This window comes from Papaver somniferum, chromosome 10, assembly GCF_003573695.1.
Source record: "Papaver somniferum cultivar HN1 chromosome 10, ASM357369v1, whole genome shotgun sequence".
Lineage (NCBI taxonomy): Eukaryota > Viridiplantae > Streptophyta > Magnoliopsida > Ranunculales > Papaveraceae > Papaver > Papaver somniferum.
In genome coordinates this window covers 27,843,603-27,866,417 of record NC_039367.1, presented here as the reverse complement: position 1 = coordinate 27,866,417, position 22,815 = coordinate 27,843,603, and the positions used below count along the sequence as shown (strand labels likewise).

The following is a 22,815-nucleotide window of genomic DNA, read 5'->3' as shown; positions in this document are numbered from 1 at the left end:
GTACCCATTACCTTTTCGAAGGGATTGTATATATGCGAACCTCTTCCATTAAATCTACAACAAAGTATTGTTCCCATCAGTTCGTCTTAACGAAGGCTTTGGTAACTTCAAAAGTCTTGGACATTTTGTCACTTCTATATGTTCCTACCTTCACTTGGAATAAAATCTGGCTACACATTACCTCATAAAGAACCTTGAACACATATTGTACTCCCTGATCCTATTTCAAATTAATAAGTTGTCAATAGATCCTTTACCAAAAGTTGACATCTTATACGTTGAATATTTATAAAAAAAATTTTTATGGTATTGTGGATCGTTGCTTTCTAAGATTGTATTTTTCAAAATTGGCCTCTTTAAGTCCCATGGCTTTCTAAGTTTATATATCCTATTTGTTTTTTAACATTTTAGTTAGCCATATTATGTTTGTTACTAACTTTAAACTCGATGCCATCTTCTACTATGAACTTTATGTGATTTCATAATCGAAATAGTTATACCTCTTTCATTCGTATCAAGTAATCCGTTGTATATCCCAACAATTCTTCTACAACAATTCCTTTCTTTTGCAGTTTCCGGAGCATCAATAGCCATTATTGTCAACCACAATTTGTCCAATTTTTGTTGATGTTTTGTATTTGCAATGTTTATTTTTCTTAAATAAATAGATTGTGGGAAAACTAAAAAGAAAAGAACATAAGTCTTACATCGGGTCTAAGTTACTATATCCAAAATATTCCGGACACTGCTTATGGCCTTAAGGGTGATTTATATGCTTGCGGAAATCCTGGACATATGGCGGTTCACTGTAACAACCGTAAGGACTTTAAAAAGTAAAATAATGTTGATTTGGTTGAAAACAACAAAGATGAATTTTCTGGCATGGTGTCTGAAGTAAGTTTGGTAACAAATGTGAGAGACTAGTGGGTAGACTCTGGTGATACCAAACATGTCTGTGGAAACAAAGATATGTTCACCTCTCATAATAAGGTAGGGGAAGGCGAGAAACTATATATGGGTAACTCATTTGCAGCTTCGGGTAGGAAAAAGCAAAGTTGGGCTCAAACTCACTTCTGACAAGACTCTCACTTTGAATGAAGTTCTTCATGTTCCGGACATCTGCAAAAATATTGTTTATTGTGGTGTTTTAGATGATAAGGTTTTTAAAATTGTAAAAGAATATGGGAAATGTGTTGTTACTAAGGAAACTATATTTATTTTCTTAATTAATTTGACAGTACATGCAACACCAATCATTTGCGAAGTGAGCTATTTGCACAAGTGTGGTCAATGTATCCCTTAAATGTAATAATAATAACAACATGTCAGTTTTTTTTCAAGGCGTCCAGTTGTAAATGGTATGAATCTAATACATTTGAATTGTACCTCAATCTTAGATATCACCTTCTTCTCACATAACATAGCAATTGAGGAAGGACAAATCTTGGCCACTCTTTACATATGCAGAGTTAGCCAAACCATGTTTTGCAATAGTCATACGTGGAAATTATTATTAATCCATATTTTAATCGGCTCCTATCGAAGCGGATCTAATTATTCCTATAGAAAGTTAATATTAAATTTATGACCTTATTTTTTGACCAAATTATTGAACTATTCTCATTCATGTTCTGCTTTGTATGATCTACCCATATGTATCTACTATACCTTCTAACCCAGTGAATGAAACCTATACATATTGATCCGTAATTTGATATTGTTGATTTGTAATTAAGAGGTCGCATGATTTGAGAATGTAAAATATAAAAAATATTCTATAAACATCGGAGGCAAAAATTAGATTTATGATTTAGAGTTTTTTATGATGATTTTGATGAACAAACATAATTTTCAAACAAATCTTTTAGAATGTAAATACATTTTCCCGGTCAATAAGGTTTTATATCGGGAATTGAGTGAAAGTACGTTGTTGTCTTTATAGGTAGTTGTCGCGAAACAACTCGACATTATGGTTTTTCAGGAAAAAGAATGTAATAGTACTTGAGAGAGCGATAATGTTCTCTTACGCGGGTACACCAATTTTATTTATATAATAAGGATACTGTTTCGGTGATCCAACAGTCATGATCATATTGTCTTATACGTTCCGGTATCATCCTCAAAATATTTGATTTTTGTCCTTATCAATCGTGCTAAAAACAACCAATTATATCTTTCACAATACAATGTTACATGTTTTGTGAAGATTTATTTTTTACTCGGTCAATAAAACTCACAAAAAAGCAAAAACTATCACTATTGTTATCCACTACTATTACCAACACCCACCACCATAAAAACCATCCGCCGCCACTATTTCTTCCACCAATAGTAATGTTACCGCCTCCACCATTCACAAACACCCTCCATCGTTAGAACTAATATATTTTTTAGTAAAATTATGTATTTATGTTAGATTATTAAAGGGACATTTATAATAGAAATTTAATTAATCATTATTAACAATCAATGAAACACTAATTAATAAAATATTTAAAAATGGTTAAGTTGAACAAACCCCAGTGGTAAATTTATCTTTGCCAAGGAAAAATCCTGACCACTCTTTACACAGACAAATAAATAATAAATAATTTCATATGTTCTGATCTTGATTCGTGTCATTCGTTTAGTTATTACATAACATGTCAATTGATTGCAGCAATTTTTGAAAATTGACATGTGTTTTATCGAGTTTATTTTAACATCAGAATGATCAACCACGTGTTATACTTTATACTAATATAACGTTACATATTAGCGTTACGAAATTAGCATAATATGTTTTTGTTCACCAATACCCGCCACCACCATAAAACCGTATGAATCCATTTTTTTACCACCACCTCTAGTGGCAGAGCCAAGGGTTGACTAACCTGGTTCTAACCCCTTAAATTTTGAATAACTACATAATTTTTTTAGTTTATTTTATAAATAATATTTTATCCATATATATTTATGGTTTAGTCCACCAAAGTTTACATTTTTTTTAAAGTAGGCCTCCGCAATGTTAATTTTGACTCCAGCACTACCACCATCACTGCCACCTACCCTATGTAGGTTGTTGGACGCAATTCTAATTTTCATCACAAATGGCATGTATGAGGTTTAGATTGAACAAAATGTGGTCAATTGATTAGTTTCATTATTTTTTTTTCCGTGTATATATTCTTTTTTGTATTGCAATCAATTTTATATAGTACCAAAGATAACAGGGGTACCATTGGGTGATCCAACTACGATCATGAAAATATTTTCTTGTATGATATCATCCCTGAAATATATGGTACCTTCATTTATCAAAAGTGTTAAAAACAACCAACCACATCTTCCACACTACGATGTTATCGATGTTGTAACGGAAACATAAAATTAATGTTGTCCATCACTACTCACCAGCACTCGCCGTCATTACTTTTTCCACCAAAAACCAGGGGCGGAGCCAGGATTTTGAGGAAAGAGGGAGAAAAAATTCTTGGCAAGTTGGATACATGTGAAAAATGGATTTTATATCCCATTTTACGATAAAAGAACAAAAATAAATATAATTGTGCTTGGATCCGCCCTTAACCACCGCTAATCTTTCGGCCTCCACCTCTTTCACTACTCATTGTCGCCAAAAATGTCTATTGATATTATTTATCAAATTACTTATTAATAGAAACAAATATTATAATTAATTTAAGAAAACATTTATAATTAAAAATGATTAGTCATTTATTATGAGCAATTAGTGAAACACTAATTAATAAAACACTTTATAATGAATAAACTATTTATTATATGCAATTAGTGAAATAGTAATTAATAAAACAATTATGATATTTAAGTTGAACAAACCACCATCGTTGATTTATCTTTTATATTAATTCCAACCAAGGTGGAACACTGGTTAGAGGTCACTCTTATGCCACAATAGGTCATGAGTTCGAACCTCCCTGTTATAGTTTGGCGAACTTAGCCTAACTTTGTTTTGTACTAATTGTTGGGTGAAATAATCAAAAACAAGGAAAAAATCAAAAGTTATTGATACTTAGCTCCTTTATAATGGAAGTGATCGAATTGATGAAACGGACGAGCTCCCCATATCTCCGCAACAACAATAAGACAAAACTTTGAAAAAACAGAGTGAGTCACGTGTTCAACACGTTTCCCTTAAGACATTAGCGCTCGGGTACGCTCAAGAGTGATGATATATCCCTCACAGGACGGATATCTGCAGGATAAAACACCCTAATACATCTACTACTAGCATATGTAGTAGATGCTCAACTTGAGCTTGGCAACTCCGAAAAAACCTTTAAGAAAATCGTGAACGTATGAGAAAATATATAAAATATCTTCCCTTGGGGGTTCCTCTAAATATAGAGCAACCCCTTTCCCATACATTTTACAAAAGTGGTGAATTTATTTATATAATTGACAAATACAACTTAAGAAGAAAAACTCCCCGATGTGGGACTAAAATGCTTATATAGTCTCTTAAAATAACTAAAACGTGGAAACTCCACAATGTGGGACTAATAAGTTTTTCATTCATAAAAGAAAAAACTAAATTATAATTTTATTAAAACCTTAAAAATCATTTTTTAGTAACCGTTTTCCAACAATCCCCCACATGAATGAAAACTCAATAAAACATGAATAACACATATAGCTCTTGGTAAATCAACACCCCAATCCCACGACCGAATTGGCTGAACATACAGAAAGATCGTGCAAGTGTTGAAATCATGCTAGTCATTTCTTTGTCCTCCCTCACACAAAAGTGTGTTGACCCCAGGGTCATACTATAAAGATTGCACAAATCATAATAGTATAGAGAGCTTTCATATTTAGTACTCACATGGTGAGACTAAAGGTATATTTCACCAAAGTGAAAAAGTATGAACTAGTGAACCCTTAGTGACCCTTAGGTCCTAATTTCCAATAATACCAAAACCATCAAAAACGAAAATCATATAAAAAACGCAGGAAATATCATTTTAGGCAGAAGTGTCCATGAGGTCTTGAACCTTTGCATAGTGAGATATTACCGGATTACTTGCTAGAGACAGTGAACTATTTCTTGAACTGTTAGCGCTTGATGTAATTCTCGATAACAATCACGGATGATATCTCCAAGGTTGCTGCCAAGCTCGTGTCGTTTTGTCCAATTTTGCCCAGGACATATCCTGTTTCTCAGAATGCTCTAGAGAATCAAAGCTCAAATTCTCATAAGAAGCGGCCCCACTTCCTCATTAATATAGGTGAGTTTCGATAAAGAGTGTTACTGCTACACCCCACTTCAATCTTAAATTGAAACTATAGAACTCATTAAGACTTCTTAAAAGTCATCCTTCACATGCAGTCACACTATCACGTCTACACCATAGGGAAGGGATAGAGAATAAAATTATCTGATGGTGTGTACCTTTACCAAGCACAAATTATTTGTCTCATTCGAAACCTTGACCTTGGGATCTCCAGTCAACAAGGTTGAGTATCCTTCATAGCAAGTTTAATTTATGAGCTTAAGCCCCTTCCCCCTCGATGCATTTCTAACTATCTCTTTGGATAAACCTTTCGTCAAAGGTTGCGCGATATTCTTCTTGGACGTTATCCAATCAATGTAAATAACGCCGGTTGAGATTATTATTTTTATCTTTAGCTGTTATAGATTGGGTAACACAATGTATATATATATATATATAGCTGGCACAGGCCTATGCCAGAGAGGAATGTCTTCTAAAAAGCATCTTAGGCACTCGGCCCCCTCTCGTGCTTTATCTAACGCAATACTCTCAGATTCCATAATGAATTGACCAATATATGTTTGCTTGGAAATCTTCCAAAAAACAAACCCTCATGCTAGAGTGAAAACATATCCACTCGTAGACTTAGAATCCTCTGAGTCAACTATCCAGTTTGCATCACAAATTCCCTCATGGATAGCAAGATACCTTTCATAAATTAAATAAAAGGTAATAGAGTATTTTAGGTACCATAATACTCTACTCAGTGCATCTGAATGCTCTTGCTCTGGACTATAATTATATTTACTTAACTTACTCACAATATAGGCAATGTCTGGACTCTTACAGTTCATTAAATTCATCAGACATCCTATAACTTTTGGGTATTCAAGTTAAGATACTCCATTACCCTTATTTTTCTCTGAGTCTACAAAAAGAATCGTATGGAGTGCACGCAGGCTTACAATCAGACTGATTGTATCTCATAAGCACAAATTCAACATAATGAGAACGACTAAGACTATAAATGTTTGATTATCTTCTAATCCTCATCCGTAAGATTACATCAAAAGGGCCTAAGTCTTTCAAGTCAACGTTCTCATTCAATGCATGTTTTTAGTGAAATTAATCACATCTATGTTTGTATCAAGTATAAGCATATCATCAACATAATAGCACACAATCACACAAGCATCCTTAACAAGTTACTTGTAAATATATTTGTCAGATTCATTAATTTAAATCCACTACACATTATCACATTATCAAATTTTCCATGTCACTATTTACGTGTTTATTTAAAAAGTCCTCAGGTTGGTCTATGTAAATTTCTTTATTTAATTCACGTTTTTAGGAAAGCTGTCTTAACATCCATCTGATGTATCTCCAAGTTGTTTATGGAAGCAATATCAATTAGCATATCAACATAAGTAATTATCGTCACAAGTGAATAAAAATCAAGTAAATTTACACCTTCTTTTAGTTTATAGCCTTTAGCTACCAACTTAGCCTAATATTTTTTTTTTCACAGTTTCATATATCTAATGTTTCCTCTTAAAGACTCATTACATCCCATGGTCTTACTCCCTAGAGGTAAACTAGCGAGCACCAAAATCTGGTTCCGATGGACTGAGTCCATTTCACTAAATGAAGCTTCTTACCAGAGTAGGGTTTTAGTATATATCAAGGATTCTTTACAAGTCCAAGGCTTAGACTAATCTAGGCATGTTATGAAGTCGGCTTCATAAGAAGTCTCAATTCTAATTGTTTTACTTCTCTTAGGCTCAACCTTAACTTCATCTTACTTTAAGATAAGTTATGACTATTTGAAAATAAAACTAGGAGATCAACAACACATCTCTAATGAGGTACAGGTTTAAGAATAAACATTTTCAAAGAACTCGGCATCCCTAGATTATGTAATAGTATTCACAGCAAAGTCAGAAAAAATCAGAACATACAACCAAAAATCTATATGTATAAGTATACTCAGCATATCCTATATGAAGACATAATCAATATTTTTGGTTTCGATCTAGTTTTTTTAGGAAGAGGAATTACAATCTTAGTCAAACACCCCCACACTTTGACGCATTCATAAGAAGGTCATCTACCTTTCCATAAATTATATGGAGTTTCATCTGATCCTTAAAAGGGTACTCTATTCAGGACATACTAGTTAAGAGGACTGCCTCCCCCCACAAGGCCGCAGGTAATCCTGAACTAACCAACATGGAAATTTCATCTCCTTAAGGAAACGGTTTTTATGTTCAAGGCTTTTAATTGGTTTTGAACTTCAAGTTTATACATATTAAGAATTCTAAGGCATCATCCTTATCCCTAAGCAAGTATTCAAGATAGTACCTCGTACAATCATCTACGAAAGTTATAAACCATCTTTTGCCACAATGGTTTTGGGTTGAATTCATGTCAACTAGGCCTAACTGAATTAATTTTAAGGGCTTAGAATTACTCTGAAAATTTGTGCTAAAATGTTTTATAACATATTTTGATTCTATATAGATTCCACTTTTGTGTTCAAAATCCAAACTAAATTTGGGTACGCAGACTATGCTGGCCAGTTTATGCATGGACTAAAAAGTTTAAGGTTCCAAGTCTACCACGCAAAACATTCAATCACACAAAGAAATCACAAGAATCAACTATGTTCACTTTATCAGTTTTTCCATTAAGTTTATATAGACCCAAAGTCCTATAAATCTTGCCTAAAATATCACTGCCTAGTTACAACAAGTTTTCGGATTTAATTAATAATTTTAAATCATTTACCATCTATAACAGAACAAGATACAAGATTCTTACATATGCTCGGAACATGAAATCTTCATTCAATGTGAGAATATTACAGATATGAGCTTCTGCTCGACCTTTCCCTTTTATGGAACCTCTGTCGCAAATGAGTTGCTCAGAAAGAGTTTCCCGACATCTCCTATCCTCTGATAGGAGGTGAACATGTCTCTGTTTCAACAAACATGCTTGGTGGCTCCAGAGTCCACCTACTGGTCTCTCACATTGGTTATTAAAATAACTTCCGACATCATGCCAAAAATCGTTCTACTTTGTTTCAATTAATTAGCATTAACTTTCTACTTATTAAGATTTTATGTTGTCTACGATTTACTGCCGTACATCTAGGATTTTACACACATAAAAATCACCCTTAATTAAAGTAATGCTAGATTCACGTTTACGAAACATACATTTCTTAAGAAAACTACGCTTAGAGTTGTGTTTGATGTTCCCATACCTTTTTCAGCTTTGGAAAAATTGTGTTCATCAACATGCGCTTGTTAACCATGTCCCTTTCCAGTTTCATGTCACAATCTTCGTTTATACTCTGACTAGAGGAACGGTGATTTCCCAATCACCTAAAATACCACATCTCACAAACCTTAGTTCCGAATCGGAAAATAAAATATGATTTTTGAAGATAACATCTAGATCTACAAACTTCTTTTGAATCACCATTTCAAAAAACTCATGGTTACCCATAAAAACTACTTTAGTTAACAACAAGTTTCTGTCCGTCAGAATTTTTCAGGAACGTTTCTCTGTTTTGTAAAATATCAAAAAACTACTTTTATAACTCCAAAAATTCTGAAATTTTACGTGGGTAACTATCAGGATGTCTACTACGTTGTGTCAAAAGGGTGCATTGAAATTCCTTATAGGTTAAGAGATAAAATCGAAACTCTACAGATGACCAAACATTCGTTTTTGTTTTTCACTCCACAATTAACATCCATGATTCACAAACCAACCATTTTCGATTATTAAAAATTCTAATGTCTTAATATTGTTGGGTGAAATAATCAAAAACAAGGAAAAAATAAAAAGTTATTGATACTTAGCTCATTTATAATGGAAGTGATCGATTTGATGAAACGGACGAGCTCCCCATATCTCCGCAACAACAATAAGACAAAACTTTGGAAAAACAGAGTGAGTCACGTGTTCAACACGTTGCCCTTAAATATTAGCGTCCGTATACACTCAATAGTGATGCTATAGCCCTCATAGGACGGATATCTCCAGGATAGAATGTTGCGCAAAAGCCTGCGGAAGCGTTAGGTTTGCATTACTACGAGGTATCTCAATTTCGACAAGAACATAATCACACACACAAGAAGAACAAGTATTTAACGAGGTTTAATCCTCGGGAAGGAGTAAGCAATTTTATATATCACCGTATATGTTGGAATATACAAAGCCTATTGACGAGAAGAAGAGAACTCTTACTTAGTTCTGGTGTGTTTTCTCTAGTTTTATCTATGGATATTTATACACATCAATAGGAGTAGACTCATTCCTTAACAAGGAATACTTTTCCTAAAAGTATAGGGTTTCCTAACTTATCTCTAAGAACAAACCTCTTAAGCTTCTATACTTAGGACACAAGTACTTGGTTTCCTTAACCAACTTGATTTCCTAATCTAGTCCTTGACCATCCTACCAACAATTCTCCACCACGGATCATGCATTCATGCATGAGACGATCAATAGACAAAATCACCTCCATCTTCCAACGTCAATTGAACCATCATTGGCTACCTACGTATCCTCAATAGGAATAAAACCAAATCGTAGTTCTCTTAAATGGCCTTGCTAGAAGACCTCCGCCAGGTTCAAAAGAACCTTTACCGCAAAAAGGTCCTTTCACCAAACTGGAAGGATGTGGATCAATTTCAAACAATTTCGAAACTTGATCCCAGATACTACTTTAGTCAACATATCAGCTGGATTTTCTTTGGTATTGATCTTCACAAGTAGAATGTCTTCTTCTTCAAGAATTTCTCTCACAAAGTAAAATTGTACGTCTATATGTCTGGTTCTAGCATGATGCACTTGATTCTTAGCCAAATAAATTGCACTTAGACTATCACAATGCACCGGCAGTTGGTCTTGCACAACTCCTAAGTCATCTAGCAAACCTTGTAACCATATATCCTCCTTAAATGCCTCAGTCACTGCCATATACTCCGCCTCCGTAGTTGAAAGTGCCACAGTAGGCTGCAAGATTGATCTCCAACTTACTGGTGCCCCTGCTACGGTAAATACATACCCTGTAGTTGAACGTCTTTTTTCCAAATCACCAGCATAGTCAGAATCCACATATCCAACACACAACTGATTGTTACTTCTATCCTTCACAAACTCCAAGCCAACATTAACCGTACCATAAAGATACCTCAAAATCCATTTCACAGCATGCCAACGTCCCTTACCAGGACAATGCATATAACGACTGACCATACTAAATGCATGTGAAATATCTGTCTTTGTACATACCATCGTATACATCAAGCTACCAACAGACTCAGCATATGGGACTTGGGCCATATACTTTCGCTCTTCTTCAGTAGTGGGAGACATACGAGCATTCAACTTAAAATGAGCAGCAAGGAGAGTACTTACAGATTTAGTTCCTTCATAGACACCAAACTTATATAACACTTTCTTCAAATATGCCTTTTGAGACAAACAAACTTTACCCTTCTCTTTGTCATGTTGAATATCCATGCCAAGAATCTTGTTAGTTTCTCCCAGATCTTTCATATCAAACTCAGATGACAACTTTTTCTTCAAGTTATCAATCTCTTTATTGTTATTCGATGCAATCAGCATATCATCGACATACAAGAGAAAATATATGCAAGACCCATCACGTATCTTCTTAAAGTATACACGATGGTCATAGTGACTTCTTGTGTATGTTTGGCCTATCATAAACTGGTCAAATCGCTTGTACCATTGTCTTGGAGACTGTTTCAGCCCGTACAACGATCTCTTCAGTGTACATACACAATCTTCTTTTCTAGCAACCTTGAACTCACTCGGCTGAGTCATATAGACCTCCTCTTTTAGATCCCCATGTAAGAACGTCGTCTTAACATCTAGCTGAACTAGGTCTAAATCATATTGTGCTACCAAGGCCAACAAAATACGGATTGATGAATGTTTTACCACCGGAGAGAACACCTCATTTTAGTGAATCCCTTCTCTTTGGGCATAACCTTTTGCAACTAACCTTGCCTTGTAGCGAACTTGATTCACCGAAGATCCTTCTTTCTTAGCATATACCCACTTGCATCCTATGACCTTCTTACCGTTCGGAAGCTTCATAAGAATCCATGTGCCATTCTTGTAAATAGACTCTATCTCGTCCTGCATTGCACCTTCCCATTCTTTACACTCTGCACTATGTACAACTTCTAAATAGGAAGTAGGAGTGCAATCTTCAACAACTGGTAATGCATAAGTAATGTAATCATTCATCCAACCAGGCTTCCTGGTTGATCTTCTCAGTTTGCTGGTTGCTATGGTCTCCATGAACGTAGCTTCTGTATCTTCTACTAACTCTTGTTCCTCTTCCTCAACAGCGTCACTATCATTTGGAACTTCAGTAGCTACTTCTCTTGAGGACCCAATGTCTTTAGAAGTATTCTCAACAGATACAGACTTAACTGGAATTGGTGGAGTTGCATCAATCTCCACCTTCTGCAAAGGCTCACTAGTATTGGTGCTTCTGTTCTCCACCTGCCGAGAACCCCAAGATTTTACCATAAACATCTCATCAAATGTGACATCTCTACTCATGACTATCTTCTTCTCAACTGGATTCCAAATCTTGAACCCTTTTACTCCATTCTTCATACCCACAAAGATTCCTTTCACGACACGGCTATCAAGCTTGTTTTCACTAACATGATACCACACAGGACAACCAAAGATATGAATTGAGTCATAATCATAAGCTGGTTTACCAAACCATTTCTCCATAGGAGTTTTACCTTCTAATGCAGCTGATTGACAACCTATTAATGAGAAAGCACATATACGTAACTGCCTCAGACCAAAACGCCTTACCTAATCCAGCATTAGATAACATACATCGTACCTTCTCCAGCAAAGTACGATTCATGCATTCAGTTACCCCATTCTGTTGCGGTGTCTTCTTAACTGTGAAGTGCCTCTTTATCCCCTCATCCTGACATACTTGCAAAAATGGATCACTCTTGTACTCTCCACCATTGTCCGAACATAGTACTTTGATCTTTCTGCCAGTTTGAGTCTCAGTCGCCTTTTCCCACCTCACAAAGATTTCTATGACTTCATCCTTATGCCTCATGGTGTACACCCATACGCGCCTAGAATAATCATCAATAAACGACACAAACCAATGTTTCCCTCCCAATGATGCATTCTTGGAAGGACCCCAAACATCTGAGTGAACATAGTAAAGAACTCCACTAGTATTGTGGATAGCTGTGCCAAAGCTTGTTCTTGTTTTCTTGCAATTAACATAATGTTCAAAAAATGCTAACTTGCAGGCAATAAAACCTTTCAACAAGTCTTGTTGAATCAACCTATGAAACGACTTCTCACCTGGATGTGCAAGTCTCATGTGCCATATCTTTGTCTTCTCGGTAGTTGCACTCTCGATTTGTTCAGAAATAGACATACCCATGTTGTTGTACTCCCAATCAAGTAGTACAAGTTATGATGACGTGTGCCCTTCATGATTACCATAGATCCATAGATTACCTTTAGAACACCATTTTCAGCGACTATGTTATAGCCCTTAGCTTCTAAAGTTCCAAGGGAAATCAGATTCTTCTTTATGTCAGGTACAAATCTTACTTCCTTCAGCTCTCTAACCATACCATCATGCATGTTGATACGAACACTACCAATTCCAATCACCCTGCAGGTATGATTGTTTCCCATACGTACTTCTCCATCAAGCTCTTCAAAACTTGAGAACCAGTCCCGATATGGACACATATGATACGTTTCTCCAGCATCTAATAACCATGTACCATCTGTAATAGTACAAGCTGATGGTGTCACAGTTAGCAAGAAATCAGAAGCATCATATGATTCTTCATTACCTTTAGCAATGTTCACCTCGGTATTACTATTATCTCCTTCTCTTGCCTTACGCTTGGTACAATCCTTAGCCCAATGACCAAAGTCATGACACCAAGCACACTCATCTTTCTGCAGTCGTGTTCTACTCTTAGAACGTCCTCTACCTTTGCCATAACCACCATTCTTCTTTCTCCTGTCTGATGAACGACCTCTTACAAGAAGCAAATCATTATTAGCTTCACTTGCAAGGTCTTCACGATCCATCTTCCTGAAATCCTCACTACGCAATGCTGTAGTGACCTCAGCGTATGTCATCTTATCCTTGTCGTGCATTAATGCTTTAATCACGGGTTCATACTTTTCAGGAAGAGAGTTTATCAGACACAAAGGTTCCTCGTCGTTGATCTTCTCATCGTAGTTAACCAACTTAGCAAGAAGTTTATTATATGAATCTAGGTGCTCGGTTAGGGTTGCACCTCTCTTCATGTTATAGCGATACAAATTTCTTTTAAGATGTATCCTATTGGACACGTTCTTCACAAGGTATTCCTTCTCTAGCTTTTTCCAGAGATCCTTAGCTGAAGTCTCGTGCTGATAATTAACTGTTACTGCAGTTGCTAAACACCCCTGTATCGTAGCAAGACATAATTTATTCATCTTGTTCCACTTCTTATCAGACATCTCAACTGGATGATCTTCTAGAGCTTCTTCTAGGTCAAGATGAACAAGAGCATCAATTACGTCCGTTCTCCATAAACCAAAGTTATTGGTTCCTGTAAAATTTTCTACCTTGAGTTGTGATCTATGTGAATGAAGTATTTCTTCTTTTGTTTCTTTATTTTTACTTGTGGCATCTGAATGTTCTCCTAAAGGATCTTTCGGATTAACTGGTTTATCTCCGTCAACCATTGTTTTTAAACAACCAAATATAGATAAAAAACAGAACCCTTGAGATTAGTATTACCTCAAGCAATCTTCAGAAAAATACCTTCACTTCAACTTCAATTTGAGTACCCGTATACGTCTCCTTGCTCTGATACCAATTGTTGTGCCAAAAGCTTGCGGAAGCGTTAGGTTTGCACTACTACGAGGTATCTCAATATCGCCAAGAACACAATCACACACACAAGAAGAACAAGTATTTAACGAGGTTTAATCCTCAGGAAGGATTCAGCAATTTTATATATCACCGTATAGGTTGGAATATACAAAGCCTATATACGAGAAGAAGATAACTCTTACTTAGTTCTGGTGTGTTTTCTCTAGTTCTCTCTATGGCTATTTATACACATCAATAGGAATAGACTCATTCCTTAACAAGGAATACTTTTCCTACAAGTATAGGGTTTCCTAACTTAGCTCTAAGAACAAACCTCTTAAGCTTCTATACTTAGGACACAAGTACTTGGTTTCCTTAACCAACTAGATTTCCTAATCCAGTCCTTGACCATCCTACCAACATAAAACACCCTAATACATCTACTATTAACATATGTAGTAGATGCTCAACTTGAGATTGGCAACTCCGAAAAAATCCTTAAGGAAAATCGCGAACGTATGAGAAAACATATAAAATATCTTCCTTTGGGGGTCCCTCTAAATATAGAGCAACCCATTTCCCATAGATCTTACAAAAGTTGCGAATTTGTTTATATAATTGACAAATACAACTTAAAAATAAAAACTCCCAGATATGAGACTAAAATGCTTATATAGTCTCTTAAAACAACTAAAACATGGAAACTCCACGATGTGGGACTAATAAAATTTTCATTCATAAAGAAAAATATAAATTATTATAAAACCTTAAAAATCATTTTTTAGTAACCGTTTTCCAACACTAATGACAAATACGGTATTTGACATAATCCAGACATATATATATATCATCCACCGAGCTACCAAGATAAGTGTTTGAGCAAAATTAATCATACGGAATTTAGCTTTTAGCTTGGTTTAGCTTTGAATTCCCCGCTAATTATGTCTTTCAAATCCACTTTGACTTCATTCCCAAGGATTTTAGTGAAACAAAGCTGTTAATGTGAGGCAGTGAACGGAAATACCCCACTTGAAGAACATCATCATCTATGACCTCTTTCACAGTTGAAGTTCTCTTGTCGAAAAGAAATAATGCCTTCTTTTTATAATCCCAAATTAGGACTTGACCATTTTTTAAAACAGTGACCGGTAGTAAATCCCAGGTCATGCTGAATAGCCCTAGCTCTTTCCACGACATAGATAACTCCTTCATCCAACTCCAACAATCTGTTCTCTCTCCGGTACCACTGTTATGCAGCTGCAAATTCTTCTTCTTCTTTACCAACCAAATCTCCAAGTTTGGGTTATGTTCAAGAACAACACACAAACCCTTCCTTAATATGTGCAGCTTGCTGTAATAAGTGTTGTTAGGGGTGCAGAAAGGTGGTTTCGGGAGCAGTTCAAAAACTTCATCTGTCAAATCAAAAGCAACGATATTGCACCGCTCATCGTCGAGCCAAAAAAATGTCCCGTCTATATGAATACACCTTCCTGATAAATCAAATGGAATTTTTATATTCCTCCAACCATTGACATCACCAAGAGTGTACACCTGTACACGATTAGGCTGTGATTCAAGTTCATGCATGTTGTGTAATGCAACAACTACCTTGTACACATTGTTAGAATAATCATAACCAATTCCACACCTAATCCCAATGGGGAAGTCTTTCTCCTTTACACCACATCTTGGGAGATTGACGTATTCCCCGGTAATAGGATTACAGACAAACAAAGGATATGTCAACAACGAGAAGGGAACCTCTTCAAAGGACTTGTACATTAGCAAAAAACATAACACACCGTTGCACGATCCAATCGGATAGAGAAAATAGTCACTATATTTACGTTGAACCCTAGAATCCCTGATAGTTGCAAGCAGTTTCTTGTAAAAGTGGTCAAACGGCTGAAGAAGATGATCATGACCAAAAATATTATTCTTCTCGTAATCATAGTTTTCATCGACATACTGAATTCTGAAGCCTCTTTTCTCAATCAAGAAAATCTGACCTAGAGTAATGTTGCTTCTAGTATTATGATGATCCAATAAGTTATCGACATCAAGTTGTTGTTCATGAAGGAGTATTCGTAATTGGTGAAGATAGTGCTTATTGACAAAGAAAGTATTACGTACCAGAGTTCGCCAAGTCTTGCATACCTGGATGCACTGTAAAATTGAATCAACGGGTAATCGATACAGTATTTCCGTAACTAGCTCCTCATGAAGATTCTCCATTGTCATGGAGCTGCATGCTAATCTGTACATATTAACCTATATATGGAGAGAGAATTTTACCCAACTTTCAGAAATCAGAATCCGCACGCATGGAGCTGCATGCTAATCTGTACACGCTAACCTATATATATGGAGAGAGAACCCAAAAGGGGCTTAATTAATTGTATTCTGGGCTGACGGAATGATCTCATTTGAAGTGGCCCAAAAGAAGTTTTTCTGTAGTGCAATTTATGTCAGTTTAGTTTTCGGATATTATTTTGCTTAATTCTCTTTGATAATCAGCACAAAAACTTGCTAAGGGCAATGTTACCATAACTAGAATTGGGCAAGTCATTATAGATCCGATCTGAAACTTAGGGTCATGCACTTTTATATACTACCAAAATAGTTCTGGGGATCAAAATAAGTTGCTAAGCAAAATACACTTTGCAGCAACTACTTGAAAATTCAAGCCAAGTGATCTTTGAAAATAAATAAAATCTCTAATTTGCATCTAGTTACAAACTATAAGTATGTTCCGAGCAGTCTCCTTGATTTTATCCGTCACTGTTGCTGACATGGACGATTTCATTTTCGTTGTCAACCGCAACAACAGGTGATGCAGTTGATGGCGTTGCACCATCTTCTTGTCTGACCAAAGCTAGACTTTCAGTAGATGGTGTCCCACTGCACTTGCAAAACCTAGTTAGTCTCCCTTCTATCTCAAAACCTGCTTCGTGTCCAGCTGCACTTGCAAAATAATCCGTGCCACCTTCTGCAGACTTGCATCGACTGTTGACATGAGCCAAGTCTGCAAGAAAATCGACAAAGTAAAATATATGATGCCATACAAAAACAAAAGCACAAATAGAAACTGAAATGAAAAATGAAAATTTGGAATGTTTCCAGAGGGCTATAACCAGTGTAAAGGAAAGCTACAAATAAATGGGACTCAACCCTTGCCATACTCATTACTACATTCATCTGAATTTGTCAAGGCCATGAGTTTAAAACCTGGCGACGTCGGAATTTTTTGGAGTTCTAATGTAAAGTAATACTTATAATTGAAATCGGATGTTAAATTAACAAAACACCATGAAATAAAGATAATCAACCTTCAAATGATGTTTCTTCTACCCTTGGAACAAGGAAGATACAAAGATTTGAGGTTCTTCTCTAATAATCTTCAAATTTCTACTCAATTCTAAGATTGGAAACTAAAAGATAATAGATGCATCTCTTACAAATTGGAAATAACAAAGTGTTGGAGGATCTTCTCTTAGGAAGGATTTAGGGTTCTTACACCACTTTTCTAAACAAAACCAAACTTGAAGCTAGCAGAGCTAGAGTTTAATCAATAAGTAGTAAACAAAAAGGACAAAGAAGAGAAATAAGGGAAATAAGAGGATAAAAGAGTAACTGTGAAATAAAAGGTCATAAATGGTATGTTTGAAATACCATTATGCATCATCCTTCCCTCCTTAAGTGAAATTCGCCCTTGAATTGTCCATCTCTTCATCCATAGCATTGTCGCCCCAATATGGAACTAAATGCTTAACATTAAAGACGTCGGGCATATGAATTGAGCTTGGTAAGTTGAGTTGATAAGCATTATCATTTATCTTTTATCCAATTGGAAATGGTCCAATCTTCCTTGCCTTAAGCTTGTTGTACTCACCCACGAGAAACCGTTCTTTAGTAAGAACTGCATAAACAAGATCTCCTACTTCAAACTCAACCACGCGTCGTCGTTGATCAACCATGTTCTTGTATTTCCTTGATAAAGCTTCTATATGCTTTTGGGTGCTTTCATGTATAAGGTGGAGTTGAGAAACAAAGTCTTCCGCCTTAGCACTTGCCATTTTCAAATCCGGTACTAAAGACAAGTCAAGTGGTACTCTTGGATTGAACCCGTACACCACCATGAATGATGAATAACCACTACTCTAGTGCATGGTTGTAAGCAAATTCCTCCTTGCATAAAACTTGATCACATGTCTTCAAATTCTCCAAAAATAAAATGAACTCACTAGTGGTTGAACTTCTTCCCTTATTGGAAACCACTCGACCTCGATTTTTTCCTTTATAGTTATTCACCAAGTCTAGTCTCTTGTGGTAATAGTCAATTGCATACCCAAGAAGCAAAGAACCACCAAGTAGTTTTTCCAACTTTGAACGGTGACTAGCGTTATTATACTTGTCCTCAAAGGAAGCCCAAGTTGGATCAACATAAGTTAATTTCTCATTTTCTTTGCTAATACTTGATAAAGAGCTTGTTGGTGGGTGAACTTTTGTTTCAAATTTCATCTCTTTAATGATATTTTCGGATACGACATAAACATAACTATCAGAATCATTAACAAGCTTGCTTACCTTTCTTCCCATGCTATAAGTGGTTTGGAATGCGTCATGCCTTGTCCCTCGATCACTATTGTTAAGTTCAAGCATGGAGTATTTGTTTACGACACCCAATCTTTGTATTTGATAACCGGTGATAAATTCTTCTTCTCTTTCTTCACTAGGTTCTTCATCAAATATGGGTGGCGACGTAGAATCAAAGTAAACATCATTACCAATCTCACCTTCCTCAAAACTTGAAAAACTATCAAATTTTGGTGGAGACATTTTATCAAATACCATGTGGGCAACACCATTACCAATATCACCTTCCCCATAACTTGAAAAACTATCAAACATTGGTTGAGAAATTTATCAAACATCTTGTGGGCAACATCTTGATGCTCATACCCACTAATGGAAGTTGACCTTTTTAGCCCCACTTCATCTCCATAGTCATTAGGAAGTTCAAATGAATCCACGTAAAGACATTCCAACTTCTTAAATTTCTCTTCTACTAATTGATGCATTTCATCAAACATCTCACATCTCATTTTATTCAACAATCCCACCACTTAAACTTTTCTTACATTTATTTCCCCATCCATTTTCATTCTTCTTTTTGATATGATAATAAAACACCATAAGATTGAAATACCCAATTTAAGAAAACTACCAAGAAAAAGAAACACAACCCAACATACTTGACGATGATGTAAGTAGTCTCTACTAACAATTAAGAAACCTATAATAAGTTTCACAATTAATATCTTTACCAAACCTTCCCCAAAAAAATCTAACCAAAGCTCTTGATACCAACTAATGTAAAGTAACATTTATAATTGAAATTGGATATTAAATTATAAAAAAACACCATGAAATAAAGATAACCAACCTTCAAATGATGCTTCTTCTACCCTTGGAACAAGGAAGATACAAAGATTGAAGGTTCTTCTCTAACAATCTTCAAATTTCTACCCAATTCTAATATTGGAAACTAGAAGATAATAGATGCATCTCTTGCAAATTGAAATTTCTACCCAATTACCAATTGGAAATAACAAAGTGTTGGAGGCTCTTCTCTTAGGAAGGATTTAGGGTTCTTACATCACTTTTCTAAACAAAACCAAACTTAAAGCTAAGGTTTAATCAATAATAAACAAAACCAAACTTAAAGCTAGGGTTTAATCAATAAGTAGTAAACAAAAAGGACAAAGAAGAGAAATAAGGAAAAGAAGAGGATAAAAGAGTAATTGTGAAATAAAAGGGCATAAATGGTATGTTTAAAATACCATTATGCATCAAGTTCTAATCAAACTTCTTTGTTTTCAAACTACTCAAGAAGCATGCTTAAGCAATGATTGTTGCTGAAACTCATTCTCATCCAACTTGTAATGACAAATTGTTCCATTCTTTTTCAATTAGTGGTGTAGTGAAAGTTATTTTAGTTTAGTTTTCAGATATTATTTTGCTTAATTCTCTTTGATAATCAGCACATACACCTGCTAAGTACAATCAGCCATCCTTTTGCAGTCTCCTACAATTTATGACCCATTTGCACAAGATAGTTCTGTATATAATATCACTACCAAATGACCCATTCCTCTATCCTAGATATGCCCTGTATGATTACTAGCTAGTTAAAGCGGCTCTGACCATGGTACGCACATGAACACATGGAGAAACAGTGGGCATAGCGCGCGAAAGCTACACTAACAAATAACAATGGACAAACAAATAAAACACCAATAAATGGAAAGGAATATGAATGATACCTGAGGCTGGCACACCGTCAAAATTTACTTGCAGTGTAGGAGGTTTGCAACCGAATGCAAAACTGGAACTGGGACTTGTTTCAGTTCTAGTCAAGTGCGCTACATCGACTCTGCCAGGCAGGTTTTTTCACAAGAAACTCTGTTTTGCAAGCCCCTCAGTGCTGAATTTTCTTCTTCCAGTTTTGAAAGCCGTGTCTCCAACTCCTTACACCTCTCACTTTGGTCAGTTTCCATCTTCTTAACTACTGCCTCCAAGTGACGAATTCTTTCCCCTGCACTCATCTCCCTCTCAGCCGTAACAGCTCCTATTTCTATTAACCCCTTGATTTGCTCTTCCATTCCACTGCATTTGGTCCTGTAATGTTCGCGCTCAAGATCAAGAGCACCGTTTACTTCCTGCAGGTTCTCCAATTCCAGTCCCTTCCGTTCGATCTCTACAGACAATCCTTGACACTTGGTTTTGTAAGCTTCCAATTCTTTTGCCAATTTAGTTTCGTGATTCGAAGAGACGGTTACTCGTCTCTCCAATTTTCCTTTTCAAATCTTTTATTTCAACAGCTTGTCTTTTCTTCCCCAACTTCATATCCTCAATTTCTCAATTGAGCTGAATACATCTGTCCTTTTGAAAACATTCCATTTTCTTATATTCCTTTTCCAGACAAATAATCCTATGCTGTTGAATCTGTCAATAACTGCTATTTGTGTGCAACATGTGCAACAGGTTAATGAGGTAACTCTGGGTTTGTAGCAGAGATTGCCACTTTGGGTGTGTTGGACATACCTATCAGACATAGTACATGTAGTTTTTCTTTATGTTCCCATTGGATTGGTGGAAGCAGCAATGCCAAAACTCATTTCCCAATACAGCTTTCTTTTAGAGCAAAACAAGCAAAGCTGTTGGCACCACAGTCAGCTGTCGGCCTTAAGCTAGCTTTTGGAACAAGAGTTGGGGTTGGGCAATATCACAATCTTTTAAGTAATCCTTGCTTGGCCTGGCCATATTCCTGTAGAAAAAAGAACCCTTTCAAGGCAGAGATCCAGTGAGAACTAAAAAATGATAAAACGAAATGCTTTAACTGTCATTTAATAGGTTCTTAAATTGATCACACTGAGCAGCAAAGTACCCACTTTACAATCATTAGGGAAAACAGAAAGTGGGTTCTGATGGTCTTGTAATATGTGACCATTTGTTTTCTCTGAGTCTTCAGCATCAAGTTGATCAACTTTTTCCTGCTTTGATGCCGATTCTTTTGCTTACTCAGCTCTTCTCCTTGCAATATTGACGCAGAGATCTGTAGTCTTTATGTGTAAGGACGGGCCTCACTCTTTCAACACTACCACCAAGAGCTTTCAATATTTGAGCTTCCATTATACCGTAAGAGATAAACCTGTTACTGAAGCTTTGAAAATTGAAAGAAAACTATAATTCTTAGGCACATGTTGCATATTTCTGTACAATAACATTTGAGCAAAAGTTTACTGTTCTGGATAAACGGAGAATGTTAGTATTTCTATTTATCCACATTCATGCAAGGGTATCTAAGAAAATCATACACTACTTACTAGTGGAAACATGAATCTCGAAGGGAGTCCAAGGCAGTCCCCTGACTCCCCCCTAAACAAGTAGGTAATTTAGTAAACAAATGCAAACACCATGTGGAGAAACTTCATTTGTCAATCATCAAATCATGCTTAACAACTGGAAAAGTTCCTGGAAGGCATTATAAAATTACAACTTCATGTTCTTGTTCAATTTAGTGTTCCAATATCCCTTCTTTAGTATTTAGCTTGATTGCAGCATAAGAGCAGTTTTAGATCTTTGCATTGCGGCTGCAAGTTTAAATATCAGTGACTAGTCTGAGAAGTCTCTGTCACTCACATGAACTATCATCCTAAAAGGACTCTATCAGAACGTGTTTCTGTAACAAAAATCTGAAGCTACATCTACCATTGCCAAGCTTTGATTTTTTGGCGAACAGTTTTGGATCACAAAATATGCCATTCCGATAGTAAAGATATCTCAAATTAGGACTAGAGGCATAAATACCTTCTCAGTAGCATCATCATCTGGAATTACCACATGTGCATTTGCACCATAAGCAGGAGCCACAGTTGGAGCCACAGTTGCAAGACTTATAGCAGTGATATTAGCAGAGCCCTCTGTAACAACTCTCCAGTATCAAAAGCCTGTAACAGAAATTCAAACAAATCCTTGAGAGACAGTTTCTATCTACCGCCAATAACATTCTCATGCAGTAATTGAATTTTAACTAGATAGATCCCCAAAAACTTTAGCTTTTAATCAAAAAAGTAGTTGAATTTTAAC

The 22,815-nt window shown here is 35.9% G+C and overlaps 2 protein-coding genes across 2 annotated transcripts; both read right to left on the bottom strand.

Annotated features, from left to right (window-relative positions):
- Positions 1-15,111: 15,111 nt before the first annotated feature.
- On the bottom strand, positions 15,112-16,398 carry LOC113315445 (putative F-box protein At1g19160). The gene has a single exon (XM_026563720.1). The coding sequence runs from the start codon at positions 16,396-16,398 to the stop codon at positions 15,112-15,114; it is 1,287 nt and encodes a 428-aa protein (XP_026419505.1).
- Positions 16,399-16,750: 352 nt separating this feature from the next.
- On the bottom strand, positions 16,751-20,062 carry LOC113319233. The gene is made up of 2 exons (XM_026567505.1): positions 17,836-20,062; positions 16,751-17,188 (listed from the first exon to the last, which is right to left on the bottom strand). The coding sequence occupies exon 1, from the start codon at positions 19,072-19,074 to the stop codon at positions 18,319-18,321; it is 756 nt and encodes a 251-aa protein (XP_026423290.1). The 5' UTR covers positions 19,075-20,062; the 3' UTR covers positions 16,751-17,188; positions 17,836-18,318.
- Positions 20,063-22,815: the final 2,753 nt, after the last annotated feature.